This window comes from Pongo pygmaeus, chromosome 12, assembly GCF_028885625.2.
Source record: "Pongo pygmaeus isolate AG05252 chromosome 12, NHGRI_mPonPyg2-v2.0_pri, whole genome shotgun sequence".
Classification (NCBI taxonomy): Eukaryota; Metazoa; Chordata; class Mammalia; order Primates; family Hominidae; genus Pongo; species Pongo pygmaeus.
This window is the reverse complement of record NC_072385.2, coordinates 60,514,727-60,533,906: the sequence shown is the minus strand read 5'-3', so window position 1 is coordinate 60,533,906 and position 19,180 is coordinate 60,514,727. Positions and strand designations below refer to the sequence as shown.

The 19,180-nt window shown below is 47.4% G+C and overlaps 1 protein-coding gene across 7 annotated transcripts in view; it reads right to left on the bottom strand.

Annotated features, from left to right (window-relative positions):
• Window positions 1-19,180, bottom strand: part of SFXN5 (sideroflexin 5) — a 131,246-nt gene that overhangs the window by 76,574 nt on the left and 35,492 nt on the right. For 5 of the 7 annotated variants that reach the window (XM_054473660.2, XM_054473662.2, XM_054473666.2 and 2 more), the window contains exons 4-6: window positions 4,449-4,475; window positions 3,782-3,836; window positions 1,500-1,525 (exon numbers count right to left, since the gene is read on the bottom strand). In XM_054473660.2, coding sequence (XP_054329635.1) covers window positions 1,500-1,525; window positions 3,782-3,836; window positions 4,449-4,475 — 108 coding nt within the window. Of the gene's footprint in view, window positions 1-1,499; window positions 1,526-3,781; window positions 3,837-4,448; window positions 4,476-6,734; window positions 6,808-19,180 lie in introns of those variants that run through there. The other 2 variants (XM_054473661.2, XM_054473665.2) reach the window with 2 other exon arrangements.

The following is a 19,180-nucleotide window of genomic DNA, read 5'->3' as shown; positions in this document are numbered from 1 at the left end:
ATACAGATCTTTGTGTAAACAAACATATTCATTTATCTTGGATAAATACCTAAAAGTAGTGTTATGTGGTCATATAGTAAGTGCATCTTCAGCTTTATAAGAAACTGCAATACAGTTTACACACCACCTGCTGCAACCCAGGATCCATTCTCAGATCACACATTGCATTTATTATAGTTGTTTCCTGCTTTAATTTAGCTTCCTAGGTCTATATCCAAGAGGAATGAGGGCATATATCCACTAAAAGACTCGTACAAGTGTGTTCAAAACAGCACTATTTGTTGTAAACCCAAAACTAGAAAAACCCAAATGTTCACCAACAGTAGTACGAATAAAGAAATTCTGATAATTTATGACAATGGAATATTACACAGCAAAGAGAAAAGAACAAACGAATGTTACAGATAACAATATGAAAAAATCTCACAATGTGGAGTAAAGAAGCCAGACACAAAAAAGCACTTGTTGATGATTACATTTATATCAAGTTCAATAACAAGCAAAACTAAAATATAAAAGTCAGAAAAGTGATTTCCTGTGGGGGTGGTGATTGGGAAGGACACATGTGAGGTTTCTGAGATGCTAATGATGCTCTAAATCTTTATCTAATTGAGCTGGCCGAAGTAGCTCAGTTGGGAGGGTGTTAGACTGATTCCTTACCTAAGTGATGTTTACTGGATATGCTTGCTTTTCTTTTTTTTTTTTTTGAGACGGAGTCTCGCTCTATCGCCCAGCCTGGAGTGCAGTGGCACGATCTCGGCTCACTGAAAGCTCCGCCTCCCAGGTTCACATCATTCTCCTGCCTCAGCCTTCCGAGTAGCTGGGACTACAGGTGCCCGCCACCACTCTCGACTAATTTTTTGTATTTTTAGTAGAGACGGGGTTTCACTGTGTTGGCCAGCATGGTCTCGATCTTCTGACCTCGTGATCTGCCCGCCTTGGCCTCCCAAAGTGCTGGGATTACAGGCATGAGCCACCGCGCCCAGCCCTGGATATGCTTGCTTTTTGAAAATTTACCAAGCTGTACATTTATGATGAATGCACCTTTCTGTATGTTTTATTCCAATAAAAATAAAGAGTAAACATAATCCTGATTCTAAAACTGAACAAAAAGAATGCTGAAAATTATTTCTGAATTAATTTTAAACTTTGATTTTTCAGAAGGCATGCTTCCACTCCTACTTCCCAAGTTCTTTAAGAAAACTTCCCTATGACTAGCAGGTGCTAATGACAACAGTGGGCACAGAAAACGTGCAGGGAAGAAGGCAATTTTCGACTCCACGCTGGATTTAAGTCATCAGGCTTTTTATGAAAAGAGGTTTGCCAATCAGCATCAAGAGATGCGGTAAGAAATACATATCATTTTATTTGGTAATTTCCCTCCAGGAATTGACTTATCCTAAATCAACAACTCAGTCAAATATCTGTGAGCAATAACGTAAAGTTAGACATTTAAAATAATTTTTTAGAAAAGGAAATCCTTTGAAGGTAACACTTACAATTGGCGTCCCAAAAGGAATGTAACCTGTGAACGAGAAGAAGAGAGTCAGGCCTTATAATCCACTCACATCTCACCTGAGATACCCAGGAGCCTCCGGGTTAGGTCTTAGGCTATCAGTGGCCCTGACGAAGGGGCTCAGGTCAGTTAGGCGGGAGGCATCTCCAATCTCATAGACTCTTTCCCAGTTCAGCCCTCGCCGGGGCTGTGTCCCCAGACTCCTCTTCTCTGCTCCCCTTTGGCCAGGCAGCTTTCACTCTCCCCTGGAACCCAGAGGCCTGTTCCTGCAGGCAGGGCTGCCTGTGACCTGGGGCACCACCACTCCACTCTTGGTGATCCTCCTACAATTTCCTGCGAGGCACGACACACCCTGCCCACGCTCACTACATGAGGCTGAACATCCTCCAAGGACCCCAGAATGTCTTCCTTCTTGCCTCAGCTTGTCTTTCTAACACAGGCCCTTACTTCCCCGGCATTATGGCCATTTCTGGAATGAAAATTCCCTCCCAACCTGAGCCATGCAACTCTAAGTGCCAGAGCTTCTTAAATCCGTGGCATCCCCAGTGGCGCAGTAGGGAGCTGGGGTGAAGCGCAGCCAGGCCGTGGGTACAGCTTCCTTGCTGCTCTCAGCCCCCAGGCGAGGCTCTCTCACAGCCCCAACTGCTGTCAGTGGACAGCCTCCTGTCCCCAACCTCTAACCGTGGCAGCCAGTGAGCAGTGGCTGGACAGCAGGATCGGGCTTATCTGACTTGCATCTAAAGTGAAGCTTTGCTCCTGAGTGTGCATAATCACACACACAAGAGAGCCGTGGTTCTCCTACCCACTTCTCTCTGGGGAGAGAACCAGAGTTTGATCAGGGCCTCAGAGGAATGCATGACTCAAAAAGGTCAAGAATTACAAGAGAAGCCAGGCTCAGGGTGAGAGCCTGCTGTGCTGGGTGCAGGGACTGGGAAGCATCTACAACCACAACTGTAAGATGCTCAGAGCCCTTCCCAGCACTTTGGGAGGCCAAAGCAGGCGGATCACTTGAGGTCAGGAGTTCAAGACCAGCCTGGCCAACATGATGAAACCCCATCTCTACTAAAAAATACAAAAATTAGCCAGGCGTGGTAGTGTGTGCCTGCAGTCCCAGCTACTCGGGAGGCTGAGGCAGGAGAATCGCTTGAATCTGGGAGGTAGAGGTTGCAATGAGCAGAGATCATGCCACTGCACTCCAGCCTGGGCAAAAGAGGGAGACTCTGTCTCAAATAAAAAGAAAAAAAAAATGCTCAGAGCCTTAAAGTTCTTCATGGCAAAGCAAGGGGGGTCACATGGCACTCACTGCCCCAGTTTACACAATGACATCACATGTCCATCAACTCCCTGGTTGTTTATTTTCTTGCCCCCAATGAGGCCAGGCTCTCTGGGGGTGGGGACCCTGACTGACCCATTTGACTGAGACCGCCTTTCTCCAGCCACCCGAGGCCTTCCCAAGGCAGCAGCAGCAGTGCCCTCCCATTCCACCCTCATAATTCAAGGTGGGTGCGCCCCATTGCACTGAGAAATGGCAAGAAGGAGGCGTCAGCACACCCTTGAGTGTGACTCTGCAGACTCTCAGAACTGCTGGGGGGATAAGCATGGCAGCCTAGCTTGTGTACATGCCAGTGCTTTCTAAGCCCTAAAGCCCACATAGGCACAGCTGCCCCTTCAGCGACCAATGGGATTTCCTGGGGCAGGGATCTTGTATCACCCTCTGCCTCCTGGTCTCTACAGAATAGGAATCCCACCTTCTGTATGTGCACAGCAGTGCAATAACAGTGCATCCATTCTGAAGGGAGGGCTAATTGCAGGATCAGAGAACAGAGAATTAAGCTGGAGACTGACTGCCTAAAAGGGGCAGGGCAGGGAGCAGGACTTGGAAGGAAACAGCAGGTCACGCACTGGTGAGAGGGGGAATGACTTGTAGAAGCCAGGTCTTGCTTAGAGCAGGCATCACTGAGGCTGTCCTAGTGAGTGCTGAGTGATGTGGAGTGGGTGGTGGTGGGGGCTACCAGATTCACTTGTGGAAGCCCTGGCTCCACCACAACTGCTCAAGCAGAAAAGGCAGGCAAGCTCCATAGAGTATTCTGGGGCCTGGCCAGCGTCTTGTACAGTTGAGCTGAGGTGAATGTAGAGGTGCAAATACGGCCACGATTGTAACAGGCTCTGTCCCCTCCTTAGGCCAGCACATCTGGATGCTCCTGGAACTGTGACTGGAGTAAGCACCCCAGGCTGACCAGAACCAGAAGGGCCCCAGGAGCTTACCTGACATTCTAAATGGCATGAAGATCTTCTCATTGGTGTCCGGATGTAGAATAGCCTGGCAAAAGCAGGAACAGAGAATGGGGTGGGGACAGGGGTGCAGGGAGGGGGAAGGGGGAAGGGGGAGGGAGGAGGGAGAAAAGCAGAGGCATTAGGGGAGGAAGAAGGGAAGAGGACAACTTCTCTGGGAAGATTCAGACACTAGTGGCTATATGTTGCCTTGTGGCCAGTTAGGCTTTTCCACCACTCAAGGCAAAAGAATACCAAACCATAGGCCATAAACAGATAGCACCCCTCCTCCTGACTTACCCTAAAAGCTGAATGCAGTGGAGAGCAAAAGTCCATGGGGAACGGGATCATTTCTACCTTGCAGGCCCTCTACCCCCATTCCTGGCACATGGTAGGTACATAATAAGGATTTTGTGGACAGAGCCCTGTCTCTTCCAGGAGCTCAGAGAACCCAGGGAAAGGCCAGCCTGGCCTGAGCTCCAGACTTCAGAGACTCTGGCCCTCGAGTGTTGGGGCAGAAGGAAGGGGTGAGGGGGCCAAGGGCAAATGTGAGAGCCCGAAGAGCCATCGGAGGGGGGGCTTCCACTAGATCCCTGGGACAGGGCAGGGTGGAGTCCAGGACAGCATGGAGAAGGAAACAGAGAATCAAAAACTGGATTACCTGCTTGATTTTCTGTGCACTCCAGAGCTGGAAGAGAGAGAAAGGAAAAGAAAATAAAGAACAAAAATTAAAAGCATGTATCGGTTTAAGGTTTCCAACCCATGTTTTCTAACCAAGGGATCCAGCTCCGAAAGCATAAGAAGCTCAGGCTGTCCTTGCCAGCCCAGGCTGGGCAGCCGTCCTATCCTCAGGGGGGTGACATCAGAGAGTAAGGGCCAGAGAGGTCCCAGAATGGCAGAGCTAGGGGACCTCGCGCATCAATTAAGCCAGGAATTCTCGACTCTGTCTGCACTTTAGAATTCCTTGGAGAATTTTTTCAGCATTTTCCTAAAGCTCTCTAGTTGACTCTAAGTCATAAGCAGGTAGAAACCTCTAATTTAAATGAAGATACTTCAATTGTCTCCCAGAATCACTAGTGACAGCATAATATGATTTTTTCAGAGATAGCCTGGATTCCCTGCTGTGCCACTTCTACTTCTGGGCCTCAGTTTCCTCATCTGTGGAATGGGCATAATAGCCATGCCTCTAACACAGAGTCGTTTAAGGGGTGAACGGGAAGCTCTCAGAGCAGTGTCAGCACAATAGCATGTGCTTATAAGTGCTTACTGTTGCTGACATTATTATGCCTGTTGTTATTATAAGAAGGCTGTAGGGAGAAAAAGTTCCTTTCAAATGCTGATGAGGCTGTCTCTTTCCAGCACAGAGACAGGTTGGAAAAACGGAATAACTTGTCAATCCCTTCAAATGACCTAAATACTGTATTGCATTGAATCTAAGACACCACTGATCCTAAGATATATTATCATGTGCCGCATACGAAAGAAAACTATGACTGTAATACCAAGACCCCCATCAATTAAAAGACTCATTTCATTTTACAGATGTGATAAAGTAGGCCTTTTTTTTTTTTTTCACTGCAACCTCCGTCTCCCGGGTTCAAGCGATTCTCCCGCCTCAGCCTCCTGAGTAGCTGGGATTACAGGCGCGCACCACCACGCCCGGCTAATTTTTGTATTTTTAGTAGAGACGGGGTTTCACCATGTTGGTAAGGCTGGTCTTGAACTCCTGACCTCGTGATCCACCCACCTCGGCCTCCCAAGGTGCTGAGATTACAGGCATGAGCCACCATGCCCAGCCCAGGCCTTTTCAAATCAAGGAAACATGGTAAATAAAAATTTACACTGTCGGGGGGCCAGGCACAGTGGCTCACGCCTGTAGTCCCAACACTTTAGGAGGCCAAAGCAGGAGGATTGCTGAGCCCAGGATCAGTCCATCCTGGGCAACAAAGGGAGACCCCATCTCTACAAAAAAATCTTAAAAATTAGCAGGGTGTGGTGGCATGTGCCTGCAGACCCAGCTATTCAGGAGGCTGAGGTGGGAGGAACACTTGTGCCCAGGAGGTAGAGGCTGCAGTGAACCATGATTGTGCCGCAGCACTCCAGCATGGATGACAGCGTGAGAACCTGTCTCCAAAAAAGGAAAAAAAAGTACACCATGGGCAAACCAAAGGCCAGTATATTTTTTTAATGGAGAAAGAAGGCTATGCGGCTAGAAAGAAGATACAGCCAGCAGTGATGTTAAAGTTTTATAATAGAATGGTTGTTATGCTTCATGTATATGGCAATGTTGGTCATCTGGAACATAAATTAAGCTGCAGAAGTTAAGAAGGCTACTGGGTAGTAAAAATAGAAGTTATAAAATTGATACATTAAAGTTTATGCATTTTTCTCACAGCTGAGTCCCTCAAACCTTACTTCACAGCCTAATTAACTCTTATTTTAGACACATTTCCAACACACTTGATTGTCTGCTATTCCAGACCCAGGCAGATTAGAAGCAGTCGATGTTTAAAAAATAATAATTGGGGAACAGACGGGACTGATGAGTGAAAAGCCAAAAGCAGAATCACTGCTAGCACAAAGGTTAAGTGAGGGCCTAACAGCAAAGAGGTTATTTAAAAAAAAAAAAAAAAAAAAAAAAGATAAAAGGCTGATCCTCCCCTCTTTGCTCAGTAAGCACCTTCCTGAAGTGCACCCTCAAGTCTGGGCTCTGTCCCTGGTGCGACCCCAGGCCCTGTACACAGACTCCTGACACCTCACACCCTCCACCCCAGTCGTAACCTTCTGCATCCTCTCCCCTCTGGATTCACAGTCAGGCCACTCACAGGCAGGAACTGGCTTTTCAGCACTATCTCCTAGCACATTCCATCCCCCCAGGGCCTGGAACACAGTAGGTGCTCAATACGTGCTTAATGAAGGAATATCGTCTTCTAAAACAGAAGTATACCTAGACTTAAGTTGACTTCTGGTAAGGCACGGTGAAGCCAATGCAGTGTCATCTCCTTTTCTTCCCAAATCCTCGAGAAAAGAACAGCAAAGGAATAAACCAGCTGAAAACCCCCTCGGGGAGGAAGGGGACGTGACCGCAGGCAGAAGATGTCACAGATCTTTGAAAGGTGGTGAGCTGATGAAGAGACGAGCGGTTGGCAATGCTGCAGAGGGTGGAAGGACACCCCACATGCTCAGTGGGAGTGAGTGGGCTCAGCCCAACTAGAGCTCCAGACACCGGGAAGGTGCAGGCAGCATGGCCAGAGAGCAGGAAGAGAGGTTGAAAATGTCCCTGTGCACAGAGCAGGGAGGCCCAAAGTCCCCATCCAGGTGATGGAGGTTTATTCTCCAGAGAAGCTAGATCACAACAGCCCAGACATGGTCACAGGCACAGGGGGACCAGGCAAGGGTCTGAGTGCTGAGTCTCTAAAGGAGCCCGTCTGCATCCAGCTCTGAGGACACCACAGGCAGGAGGATGGAGACACCTTCTCCAGGGAAACAGAAAGGCTCCCAGAGAAATGACCCACAAGAGGGCTGGATTCGTGGACAGGCCATCAGCGCAATGCTGAGAAGGACGTCCCATTCCAGTGGTCTAATGCTGTGTGGCTGCTATTTTTTTTTTTTTTTTTTTTTGAGACAGAGTCTTGCTCTGTCGCCCAGGCTGGAGTGCAGTGGTGTGATCTCGGCCTACTGCAAACTCCACCTCCCAGGTTCAAGTGATTCTTGTGCCTCAGCCTCCCCAGTAGCTGGGATTACAGGCGTGCGCCACCATGCCTGGCTAATTTTTTTTTTTTTTTTTTTTAGTAGAGACGGGGTTTCACCATGTTGGCCAGGCTGGTCTTGAACTCTTGGCCTCAAGTGATCCACTTGCCTCGGCCTCCCAAAGTGCTGGGATTACACCTCGCCCAACATGGTTGCTGCCTTGACTTTAATACAGGCATTGCCACCTAAGGACATTTTGGTCAATGACAGACCACATATACAATAGTGGTTGCATAAGATTACAAGACAGGTGGAAAATTCCTATGGCCTAGTGACCTTGTGGCTGTCCTAAAGTAATAGTACAATGCATTACTCACATTTATGGTAATACTGGTGTAAACCAACCTACTGCATTGCCATTCATATAAAACCCTAGCACACCACCTGACAATAATAAACGTTACTGGTTTATATGTTTAGTATGCCATACTTCTTATTATTTTATTTATTTATTATTATTATTATTTTTGAGACGGAGTTTCACTCTTGTTGTCCAGGCTGGAGTGCAATGGCACGGTCTTGGCTCACTGCAACCTCTACCTCCCAGGTTCAAGCGATTCTCCTGCCTCAGCCTCCCAAGTAGCTGGGATTACAGGAGCCTGCCACCACGTCCAGCTAATTTCTGTATTTTTAGTAGAGATGGAGTTTCACCATGTTGGCCAGGCTGGTCTCAAACTCCTGATCTCAGGTGATCCGCCTGCCTCAGCCTCCCAAAATGCTGGGATTACAAGCGTGAGCCACCGTGCCCAGCCACTTCTTCTTATTTTAGAGTGTATACCTTCTATTTATATATTTTTTAAAAAGTTAACTGTAAAACAGCCTCAGGCAGGCCCTTCAGGGGGTATTCCAGAAAGAGGCATACTTATCATAGGAGATGACAGCTCCGGCGTGTTACTGTCCCTGAAGACTTTCCAGTGGGACAAGATGTAAAAGACAATGATATTGATGATCCTGACTCCATGTAGGCCTAGAATGATATGGGTGTTTGTGTCTTACTTTTTAACAAAAACGTTTAGAAAATTTTTAAAAAAAGTAAAAATGTTTAAAAATAGGAAAGAGCTTATAGACAAGATTTTTTTGTACAGTTGTACAGTGTGTGTTTTAAGCTAAGTGTTATTACAAAATAGTCAAAAAGTTTTTAAAATGTACAAGTTTATGAAGTAGAGCTACAGTAAGCTAAGGTTAATTTATTTTAAAGAGAGAGCATTTTTAAAATAAATTTAGTGCAGCCTAAGGATATGTGTTTATAAAGCCTACAGTAGTGCACAGTCATGTCCTGGGCCTTCACGTTCACTGACCACTTACTCACTCACTCACTCAGAGCAACTTCCAGTCCTGCAAGCTCCATTCATGGTAAGTGTTCTATGAAGGTGTATCATTTTTTATCTTTTTTTTTTTTCTTTTTTTAGACAGGGCTTGCTCTGTCGCCCAGGCTGGAGTGCAGTGGTATCATCATGGCTCACTACAGCCTCCACCTGTCCGGCTCAAGCAATCCTCCCACCTCAGCCTCCTGAGTAGCTGGGACTACAGGTGTGTGCCACCACACTTGGCTAATTTTTTGTGTGCTTTTGTAGAAACGTGGTCTCCCTATGTTGCCCAGGCTGGTCTCCAACTCCTGGGCTCAAGCAATCCTCCCACTTCCGCCTCCCAAAGTGTTAGGATTACAAGCATGAGCCACTGTGCCTGGCCCCATCTTTTTAATCTTTTATGCCATATTTTTACTGTACCTTGTCTATGTTTAGATACACAAATACCATGTGTTCCAATTGCCTACAGTATTCAGTAGAGTACCATGCTGTACAGGTTTGTAGCCTAGGAGCAATAGGCTATACCATACAGCCTAGGTGTGGAGTGGGCTCTACCATCTAGGTTTGTGTAAGTGCACTCTATGATGTTCCCGTAATGACAAAATCACCTAATGTTGTATTTCTCGGACATATCCCTGATGTTAAGTGAGGCATGACTGTATCTTTATCTTTGAATTTGAGTTTTATAAGTTAAGCCCAGTGGGAGAATGGAGCACATGCTGGCCGCCCGGACCCTCAGCTCACACGTGGTCCTGCCTCCCACTGCCTCAGCCACCTCCATGAAATGAGTTCTTGGCCACCCAGTGACCGCTGCAACCCTCCACTCCTGTCAGAGGCCTGGGCGCAGGGAGGGCCATGCAGTCCCCATGCATCAAGTTGTGAGGCAGGACTCCAGGTGCCTGTGAGGGTCTGCACTTGTCCCACGAGTGTCCCCTGTGGCTAAGGAAGAGAAACATTAAATAGCAGATAAAAAACATTTTTCCAGGACGAGAGAAGAATGAGGGGAGAGAGAAAACTCAGAAAGGAAGGAAAAGCTTCTTTCTGTTTTTTGAGCAAGGGTCTTGCATTTCTATTTTGTATTGAGTCTCACAAATGATATGGTCAGCTCTGCCTAGAAATATTGATATTTGGAGGACCCCAATGAAACAGATCATTGCTCAGTGAGACTACACATGCATACATAGAAAAGAAATTCTGAGGAAAGGAGACAATGCAGAAACTAAAGAACATTTTAAAAACACTCTAGCATCTTCAGAGCAGACAGACATGAAAGAGGAACAGGATACAATGAAAAAGAGGGAGGGGACAAATCCTGGCTCTGTCGCTTACTCCATGTGTGGCCCCGGGGAAATCACTTTGCCTCTGTGCCTGGTTCTCCATCAGTAACATGAGTCGTTGTAAGGGAGGGTTCCCTGGCAGTCTGCATTTATGGGCACACAGCTAAGCCTATGATTCCCAGCCTCCTCTGCAGTCAAGTGGCCTCCTGGGACCGGGTGCTGGCTAATGGATTGTGGGTGGAAATGACGTTCGCCAGTTCCAGGCCTGTCCCCGAGCCTCCCACGGAGGATCCAGTGGAAGACAGTGAGGCCCTAAAGACATGAGTGAAAGGAGGCATCTTGGCATCATCTTTGGCCTCTGCCAGGTCCCTGAGTTGTAATGGAGTCAGATATGAATGAGAAACAGACCTGACTGTGTTCAGCCTCCGAAACCTGGGCGTTATTTGTACTAACATTTGGCTCAATCTGACTAACACCAAGCGTTAAATGACATATGCATATATAAAATATTTGACTCATAGAACGTGCTCAATAGTTTTCCTAAAATAGAGGGAAGCAATTCAAATGAGCAGTTTTTTTTTTTTTAAGGATTTAATCATCTTTCAAAGTAACTTCATCTCTATTGTTTTATCCCCCAAATGCCTGGGAGGTAGACAGATGCTCTTTAGACTAGGTAAGGCATCTCAGACAGACTAAGTGACTAAGCCAGGGCCCCAGGGGCCGGTGACAAGATGGAGACAGGCACCCAGGCCTCCTCACCTGGGTCTCCCCTGAACTGGAGCACGTCAATGTCTGAGGTTGGCCAGAATGACTTATTCACTTATTTAATCCCCTCAACAGCCCTAGGAGGTTGGGATTAATATATCTCCCATTTTTACAAATGTGGAAACTGAGGCTCAGAGAGATTAAGTGACTTGCCCAAAGTCCCACAGCAGGCTGGGTATGGTGGCTCAGACCTGTAATCTCAGCACTCTGGGAGGCTGAGGCAGGCAAATTGCCCGAGCTCAGGAGTTTGAGAACAGCCCGCACAACATGGTGAAATCCCCTCTCTAGAAAAAATACAAAAATTAGCCAGGCGCAGTGGTGCACACCTGTAGTCCCAGCTACTTGGGAGGCTGAGGCAGGAGAATCGCCTGAGCCCAGGAAGCAGAGGCTGCAGTGAGCTGAGATCACACCATTGCCCTCCATCCTAGGCGACAGGAGTGAAACCCTGTTTCAAAATAAAATAAAACAAAACAAAAAAAACCCTAAAATCAAACAAACAAACAAAACAAACAAACAAACAAACAAACAAAAAAAACAGTCTCACAGCACCGGGATGTGAACCCAAGCAGTCTGGCTCCAGAGTCCCTACCCTTAACTACCACTTGCCTCCATCTCTAAAGTCTAGCTCATCACTGCACTGTTCTGCCCCTCAGGCTTGTCATATATTTTGGAGATCTTTCCATATCAGTGCACAGACAGCAGTCTTATTCTTCCAACCAAAACCCTTGAATGAATGAAAAAATATATATATATGTATATATATACACATATATTTGTTGTTGTTGTTGTTGTTGTAGAGACGGGATCTTGCTATGTTGACCAGGCTGGTCATGAACTCCTGGCCTCAAGCAATCCTCCTACCTGGGCTTCCCAAAGTGCTGGGATTACAAGCACGAGCCACCGTGCCCAGCCTGAATATTTTATAAAATGTCTCCTATTGATAGACATTTGGCATTAAGTACATTCAAATCGTGGGCAGCCATCGCCACCATCCATCTCCAAAACACTGCCAGCTTCCCAACCTGAAACTCTCTACCCATTAAATGTGACCTCCCCATTCCTCCCTTCTCCAGCTCCTGGAAACCGCTGTCTGCTTTCTGTCTCCACGACATTCACTACACTAGGTATCTCATATAAGTGGAATCACATAGTATTTATTCTTTTGTGACTGTCTTATCTTTCTGCTATCACAAATCATGCTCTGGTGAATTTCACTGGAGTTACTATACTGTGAGAATTTAAAGAAAAAGGATAAATTATACAGATATATCTGGTATAATACAGAAGGAACCAATGATTAGGGAGGGAAAGTGGGCAACTGGGGGAGAGAAAAAGGGAGAGTTTTTAAAAAAATTCCTATTCTTTTTATACCTTTAGAATTCTGTATCTTGTTCATATATTAAATACTTAAAAATTTGTTTAAAAATTAAAGGTAACCACTAGAAAAAGATAATAGAAGATGCACAAATTCTAAGCCCTTTATTGACCCTTATGGCACAGACCACAAACTGTCCAATAAAATCCATGTCCTATTGTGTTGTCCACAGTCATAGAACAGAAGCTGGCAGATGGCTGGCCTGCTACACGTTTCCCAGCCTCCTCTGCAATGAGGCTTGTCCATGTAGCTGAGACCCCCAGTGGCATCTGAGGGGAAGTGATGTGCCTTTTCCAGGCCAGTGCCTCCCCCTCCATGCTTTCTGTCCTCTTGCTGTGAGCCAGTGCAAGGATGTGGCTGCAGCCCAGCCTCAGCCATGAAGATAGCACGACGCCCAAAGAGATGGTAGAGGAACGTGATGGAAGGAGCCTGGGTCCCTGAATAATCCTGTGGGGCAGAGCTAGCTGCCCACCTGGAACTTGAGCTGTTATACAGGACAGAAATAAACTGTCTCATTTAAGCTAGTACATTTGGGGATCGTTTTGTTACAGCAGCTAGTATCACTTTAACTAATATAACCCATTTGGGGTTATTAGAAACTGCTTCCAGTGATATCAGGGAAAGATTTCCAGGGAAGAAAGGAAGGAATGGAAGCTAAAGTGGTGCTTGAAGCTCTTCTTGAGGCATCTGACAACATACCAGCCTCAGCGGTTTTGGGGTGAGGTGGGAGGAACATCTCCATTTTCAACAAAAATTCCTAGTCATGATCTGATCTTGTTTGGGCTGATCCCATCGCCAGGCTGCAGTGACAACAGTCAGGATCATGGACTTGGACCCTCTCTCAGTCACTAACTTACATAGCCTGCCTGTGCAAGTTACCTCACAGCTTAGACTTTTATTATTTTTAAAATTAGGCAGAAGCAGGGACAGGAGGTAGAAGCAAGTCTCTCCAGGGCCCCTTCCTGTCCTACGGTGTATGAGGCCAGGCCCAGCTTAGAGGGAGAACAGGACAAGAACCCAGGTCTGACTCCTTGGGTCTAGGCTTTTCCCTAGGACCTGCTGGATTAAATGTTGACTTTAAGGGGTTAAATGTCAGATGCAAAAATGGCAGCAGGTAATATACCACCCACAAGCCAAGAGCTGGTTGCTAGTCTGAAGTTTCACAAGCCAGTCTTGCAAACAGGTGATGGGGAGGATCATCCTAGGGTGTCAAGAGTTCGACGGGACATCCTGGGATGTCAAGAGTTCGACGTCTTCTCACTAGACCATTGAAGCATCTCCACTTTAAACTACAATTCCTGCTTAAGACCTCATCTTGTGTGGGCTCAGCCCATCTCCTCTTTGCCTCTGCTGAGCATAAAAATATGCAGCTTTGATCCCTTGGGACTTACTGGCTCCAACAACAAATCAGTGTGGATATGAGACTTTGAACCTTGCTTGATTTCTCAACTTGGTAAATAAGGACATGGAGCAGGTGTGGAGAAGCAATCCGGGTGAGAGGTGGCTGGAAAATCACAGAAGCTGGCTAATTTCAAAAACAGCCAGCATCTCAGCTGAACTGCCATCTGAACCTACCTGAAGTTCGGTGTAGAGTCCAAGGGAGGGGCAGAGGACACTCACCAACTGGCCTTCTCCAGCAGAGCGGGGCACACCCCCAACACCCAGAGGGAGGAGGAACGGCCCAGCCCCACCCCCAATCTGGCTCGCTCCCCTTCCCCTCTGCCTCCTTCCAAGCTGCTTCTCCAAACCTCCCAAGGCAGCAAAGACAGAGCCTATTTAAAACAACCTCCAGAAGGTAATTAAACAGAGCCTGAAGGGGATCCTTCTGTAAGGCAAAGAATGCCTCCATAAAACAAACAAAAAAAACTTCCTAATTTATCAGTTGGGCCAATCGCATTATACCTCACCATTAATTTTGTTGCCATGGTTTCTCCCAGGTAATATGTACCTATTGCAAGTCTATGTCGGGTGAGGGTACCCCCAATTCTACAGACTCACAAAAGAAGAGAGACTCTTTGCCTAGTTCTGCAGCACAGCACACAGCAGCAGTTGCAACTTCCCTATATACGCAGTTTGTTTCTATCCAGACCTGAGTTTAAATTCTAGATCTCCCGCTTGCTGGCTATGTGATTTAGGGCAATATACTTAATCTTTCTGAGCCTCCTCTTCCTCATTTGTAATATGAGGATGTGATTATTTTCAAGGTTATTGTGAAAATTAATAATTAATTTAGCAAATTTACTTATTTAACAAATATTTATTGAGCATCTACTATGTGCTGAACACTGCTCTAGGTGCTAAGGACACATCAGTGACAAAAACGGGCCAAAATCTCTGCTTTTGTTGAGTTTAGAGGGTTGCACAGACAGACGAACAATAAGCAACACAAACAATAAATAAGCAAATTTTCTGATACGTTAGAAGGAAAAGTGCTTCAGGAAACTAGGGAAAATAGAACAGGGCAAGAGGATAGCAAGTGTGAGCAGGTGGCAGAGATGGAGATTACAGACATAAGTAAGGTAGTCAGGGTGGGTCTCATTGAGGTGATATTGGAGGAAACACTTGAAGGAGAGAATGAGTCACACAGCTATCTAGTGGGAGATTGTTCTGGCAGACAGAATAGCCAGTGCAAAGGCCCTGAGGCAGAAGTGGGCCTGTCTGGTATGTTTGAGAGACAGCAAGGAGACCAGTGTGACTGCAGTGGACCAAATAGGGGAGAGCAGCAGGAGACAAGCTCAGAGAGGACTGGGGGCTTTGCAGGCCAGGTTAAGGACTATGGCTTTTACTCTAAGTGCAAAAGAGGAACACTATGGTTTCTATTAGAGCAGTGGTTCTCAACTAGGGGGTGGATTTTCCACCCAGGGGACATTTGGCAACATCAGAAAACATTTTTGGTTGTTATGACTGGGGAGGGGAAGCTAACGGCATCTACTGGGTCAAAGCCAGGCAGGTTGCTAAACACCCTCAGTACACTGGACAGCCCTCGCAAAAAAGAATAATCTGGCTCCAAATGCCAATTGTGCCAAGTCTGAGAAACCCTGGAGCAGAGGAACAAACAATGTCCTGTATAATTTCACAGATCACTCTGTGTGCTGTATCAGCAATGGACAGAGGGGCCCAGGTAGTATAGGGAGATCATCCAGGACGCCACTGCAGGGACCCAGCCCACAAATGCATCTACAGCACTCAGTACGACACCTAGCACATCATACAAATGACTCAGCTCCTACTGATCACTTGCCTGTTCGTGCTACCAGTTAGGGCCATGCTGGGCCTGGCCCAGAGGGGCAGGGTGCTGACCAGGATCCCCAGGGCTTGATGCTAGGAGTCAGGGTAAGACTAGTGGGTCAGCCAAGCCTTCCCTTCAGCATCTGACAAACCTGCTGACGCCCACAGAAGACTTGGGGCACAAGTATTTTTAAGCCTGCCTCTGGTATTTGCTCTGCTATTTTCAGCAAAGCCCAAACACAGCTGACCCCATTTCCTTTCTGCCAGAGAAGACTTGCAGGATCTCTTGCATCCCAGCAGCTCTTTCTCCTAGACAGGTCGCAGACAGAAATCCATCCTGCATGGGGGCTCTGAGCAACCCATACATTCATTATCCTGGGTGCAGGGTAGACACTTAGGAAAGGTTGGCTGGTTCCCAACCTCTGAGGAATGTGGAATGATGGACAAGCCCAGCCACTCAGGAGCTACAATGGTTCCCAGTAACCTGCTCACCACACTCCCCATCACTCCAGTTGCTTCCAAGCTGGTTTCCGTAATAGCACTTTCTCCTCCCCAGTGCACTCTGGCACTGCCACTGACTGATCCTACGACAATACCACTGTCGTGCTACTCCCTTGCTCAATAGCTCTCAGTAGCTTCCTCTTACCCCACACAATGCATCCAGCATCTCTGCCTGGTTTTCAAAGACTTTCTCAATCTGGCCTGTAACCTCCAACTTCCTTCCCAGCTTTCTCTTTCTTGTCTCTTTTCTCTCTGTCTCTCTCACTTACAGAAGATGTCTCTCCCATTAGATCTAAGAGGTCCAGTGTCAGATCCCTGCCCCACCACAAACTAGCTATGTGACCTTAGGCAAATAATGCAACCTCTCTGAGTCTCACTGTAAAATTGGGCTGATACAGGTACCTACTGACAAGTTTATGTGAAGATTAGCTGAGATAATATGTGGAAAGCGCTAGTACTTATGGTGCAATACCTGGCACTTCGTAAGCATGCAGCGAGTCAGGTGGCTCACCATGGGTAGGGGTCTTCCATATTTAGCCCCACCCACCTCCTCCATCCACACCAAACCATTCTGGCAAAGCCCCAGCACATACAAGTGTACAGATCAGAGTCAACATTCAGAAACTTAATTGGCTGTGTCTGTGCTTACATTTTTGTACACTATGGCTTTGTTTTTTTAACTGATAGCTACAGTCCTTATTAGGGTTACTAGCTCTTCAAATTTTCACCTGCTAAACCCAAAAGTTAAATTATACTCATTTTTATTTTGTCCTCGGAACCTGTGATTCATTGGTATAGCAATCTTTTTTTTTTTTTTTTTTTTTTTTTTTTTGAGACCAAGTCTCACTCTGTCACCCAGGCTGGAGTGCAGTGCTGTGATCTTGGCTCACTACAACCTCCGCCTCCTGGGTTCAAGCGATTCTCCTGTCTCAGCCTCCTGAGTAGCTGGGACTACAGGTGCATGCCACCACACCTGGCTAATTTTTGTATTTTTGGTAGAGACGGGGTTTCACCATATTGGTCAGGCTGGTCTCGAACTCCTGACTTCAGGTGATCCACCTGTCTCGGCCTCCCAAAGTGCTGGGATTACAGGTGTGAGACACCACGTTCGGCTGGTATAGCAACGTTTAAACAACGTAAGGGTCCCTGGAGGAGAGAGCAGCCACCCACAACAGAAGACCAAACCAAGACCATCAGGAGCAAACAAACTATCAATACATTTGCGCATACCCACTGGTGAGGTGTTGTACCTGGAAGTCAGGTTAGATGACAAACTGGGTAAAAAAAGGAGAGTGTCACAAGTTAATCAGCACTGCCCACAACACCAGGACAGGCCTGCAGGCCTCAGGACCCAGTTGCAGGCTTCTGGCCCACACACCTGCAAAGGCATCAGAGCAGGCGCAGAGCCCAGGTGCAGGTGAGGCCACTGTCCAGACTGAGACCAAGAACCACCCGGGCTACTTCAGATGAGCAGGGCCAGCCTGGGCCAGGAACAGTGACTGTTAATTCTGGATTGCCAAGCCCCCCAAGCCCTGAGCTGCCATGTCACCACTTATCCCCTCTGCTCTTGTGTCTGCAGAGGCCAGAGGAGGGTGTAGATTGGCTGACTGAAGCCCAGGGAGGGAAGCATTTGTGAGAGCTGGTGCTGGGGGAGCCAGGAGGCTGGGGGAAGGGAGGGAGAGAGAGGATCTGCCTCTAGGGGGCCATAGTGGCAGGCTCATACCCAGAGCACTGTGCTACCCAGCCACCAGATGGACACTGCAGGCATCACCAACATGAGCCAGAATCGGGAAGCACAGTTAGTGCCAAGCTGCCCCTCCGCCCAGTTCCCCTCCTCCCCAGCTCCCTTGAGGCACATGGGGGCTTTCAGGACAGAAAACAAAGGAGGCCCGGGAAACAGGACAGGCAGCTTTAAGCTACTGAAGGGAGCAAAGAGGAGGAAATGGGCTTCATTCCCCAAACTCTGGGAGCTGGAAGGGGTCCCAAGAGGCCAACCTCAGCAAGAAAGGGGCAGAGTGGAGTTTGGGCCAGGAGCAAACACATGGTCAGGAGGCCATAGAGGCAGGACCCAACTCTCACAGGTCTGAGGAGAACACGAAAGGGCCTGGGGACTGCTTCGGCCTGAGTAGGGTGGGGTACCAGGTCACACCATCCAGGCTCTTAGGTGCTCATGGCCAGAGAGAAGTCCCACTGCTCAGGAAAGAGGAGATCGCAGCCTGCCCTCCCGGCTGACGGCTGCCCATGACTCAGGACACAGCGCACACGCCTTCAGATGGGCCCCATGTAAGCAGGCACTGCGGGTCTGTCACTCTCCCAGGGCTCTGCACAGGGGCATCTGGCCAAGGTGCTGCTTCTGCTCATGCATTTGCCCTCTATTCCCATCACCATGCTCCAGTCTAGCACATTCGCCCATTCCCTCCTTCTGTAGGGTCTTGCTCCCTCGATCTCCAGCACAGTGTGCACCTCCTTGCCTGGACTACCCCCACCTGCTCTTCACCAGCCCTGTCAGCCCTCATATCTCAGGGGAGAAATCTCTTCCAGATGCCCTCAGTCTGGGAGGGTCACCCCTTCCACAGCTCTCCCATGGTATCATGTGCTTTCACTGTCACTGCCTGGTTTCTGGTGGTGCGGACAGGAATCTCATCCAGCTTCCTACCTGCTCTATCCCCCAGGCCCTACCCTTGCTTCTGGCCCATAGAGATGGATAGAAGAGAAAAAAGGTGAGAAAACCTACGTGTCAGCCTATGATGGCTAATATTTGACTAACAGAAGTTCCAGAATGAGAAAAAGTGATGAAAGCAATTAAAAATTTTGCCAGAGCTGAAGACAGGAGTCTTCAGATTGAAAGGGGTAATCAAGAATCCAAAATGATAAATTTTAAAAGAAACAGCATTGTGGAATTTCAGAAACAAATTTCACAGATAAAGAGAAGATCCTAAATATTTCCAAAGAAAGAAAACAGACCGCAAAGAATCAGGAATGAAACGGCATCAGGTTTTTCAACAGCTATATTGGAACCCAGAAGAAAATAGCGCAATGGTCTTCAAAAATCTGAAGGAAAATGATTGTCAACCTAGAATTTTCTCCTCAGCCAAACTGTCAATTAAGGCTGAGTGCAGAATTATAATTTTTCAGACATAAAAAGACTCAAAACTTTCTTCTCATTTACCCTTTTTCAGGAAGCTACGAG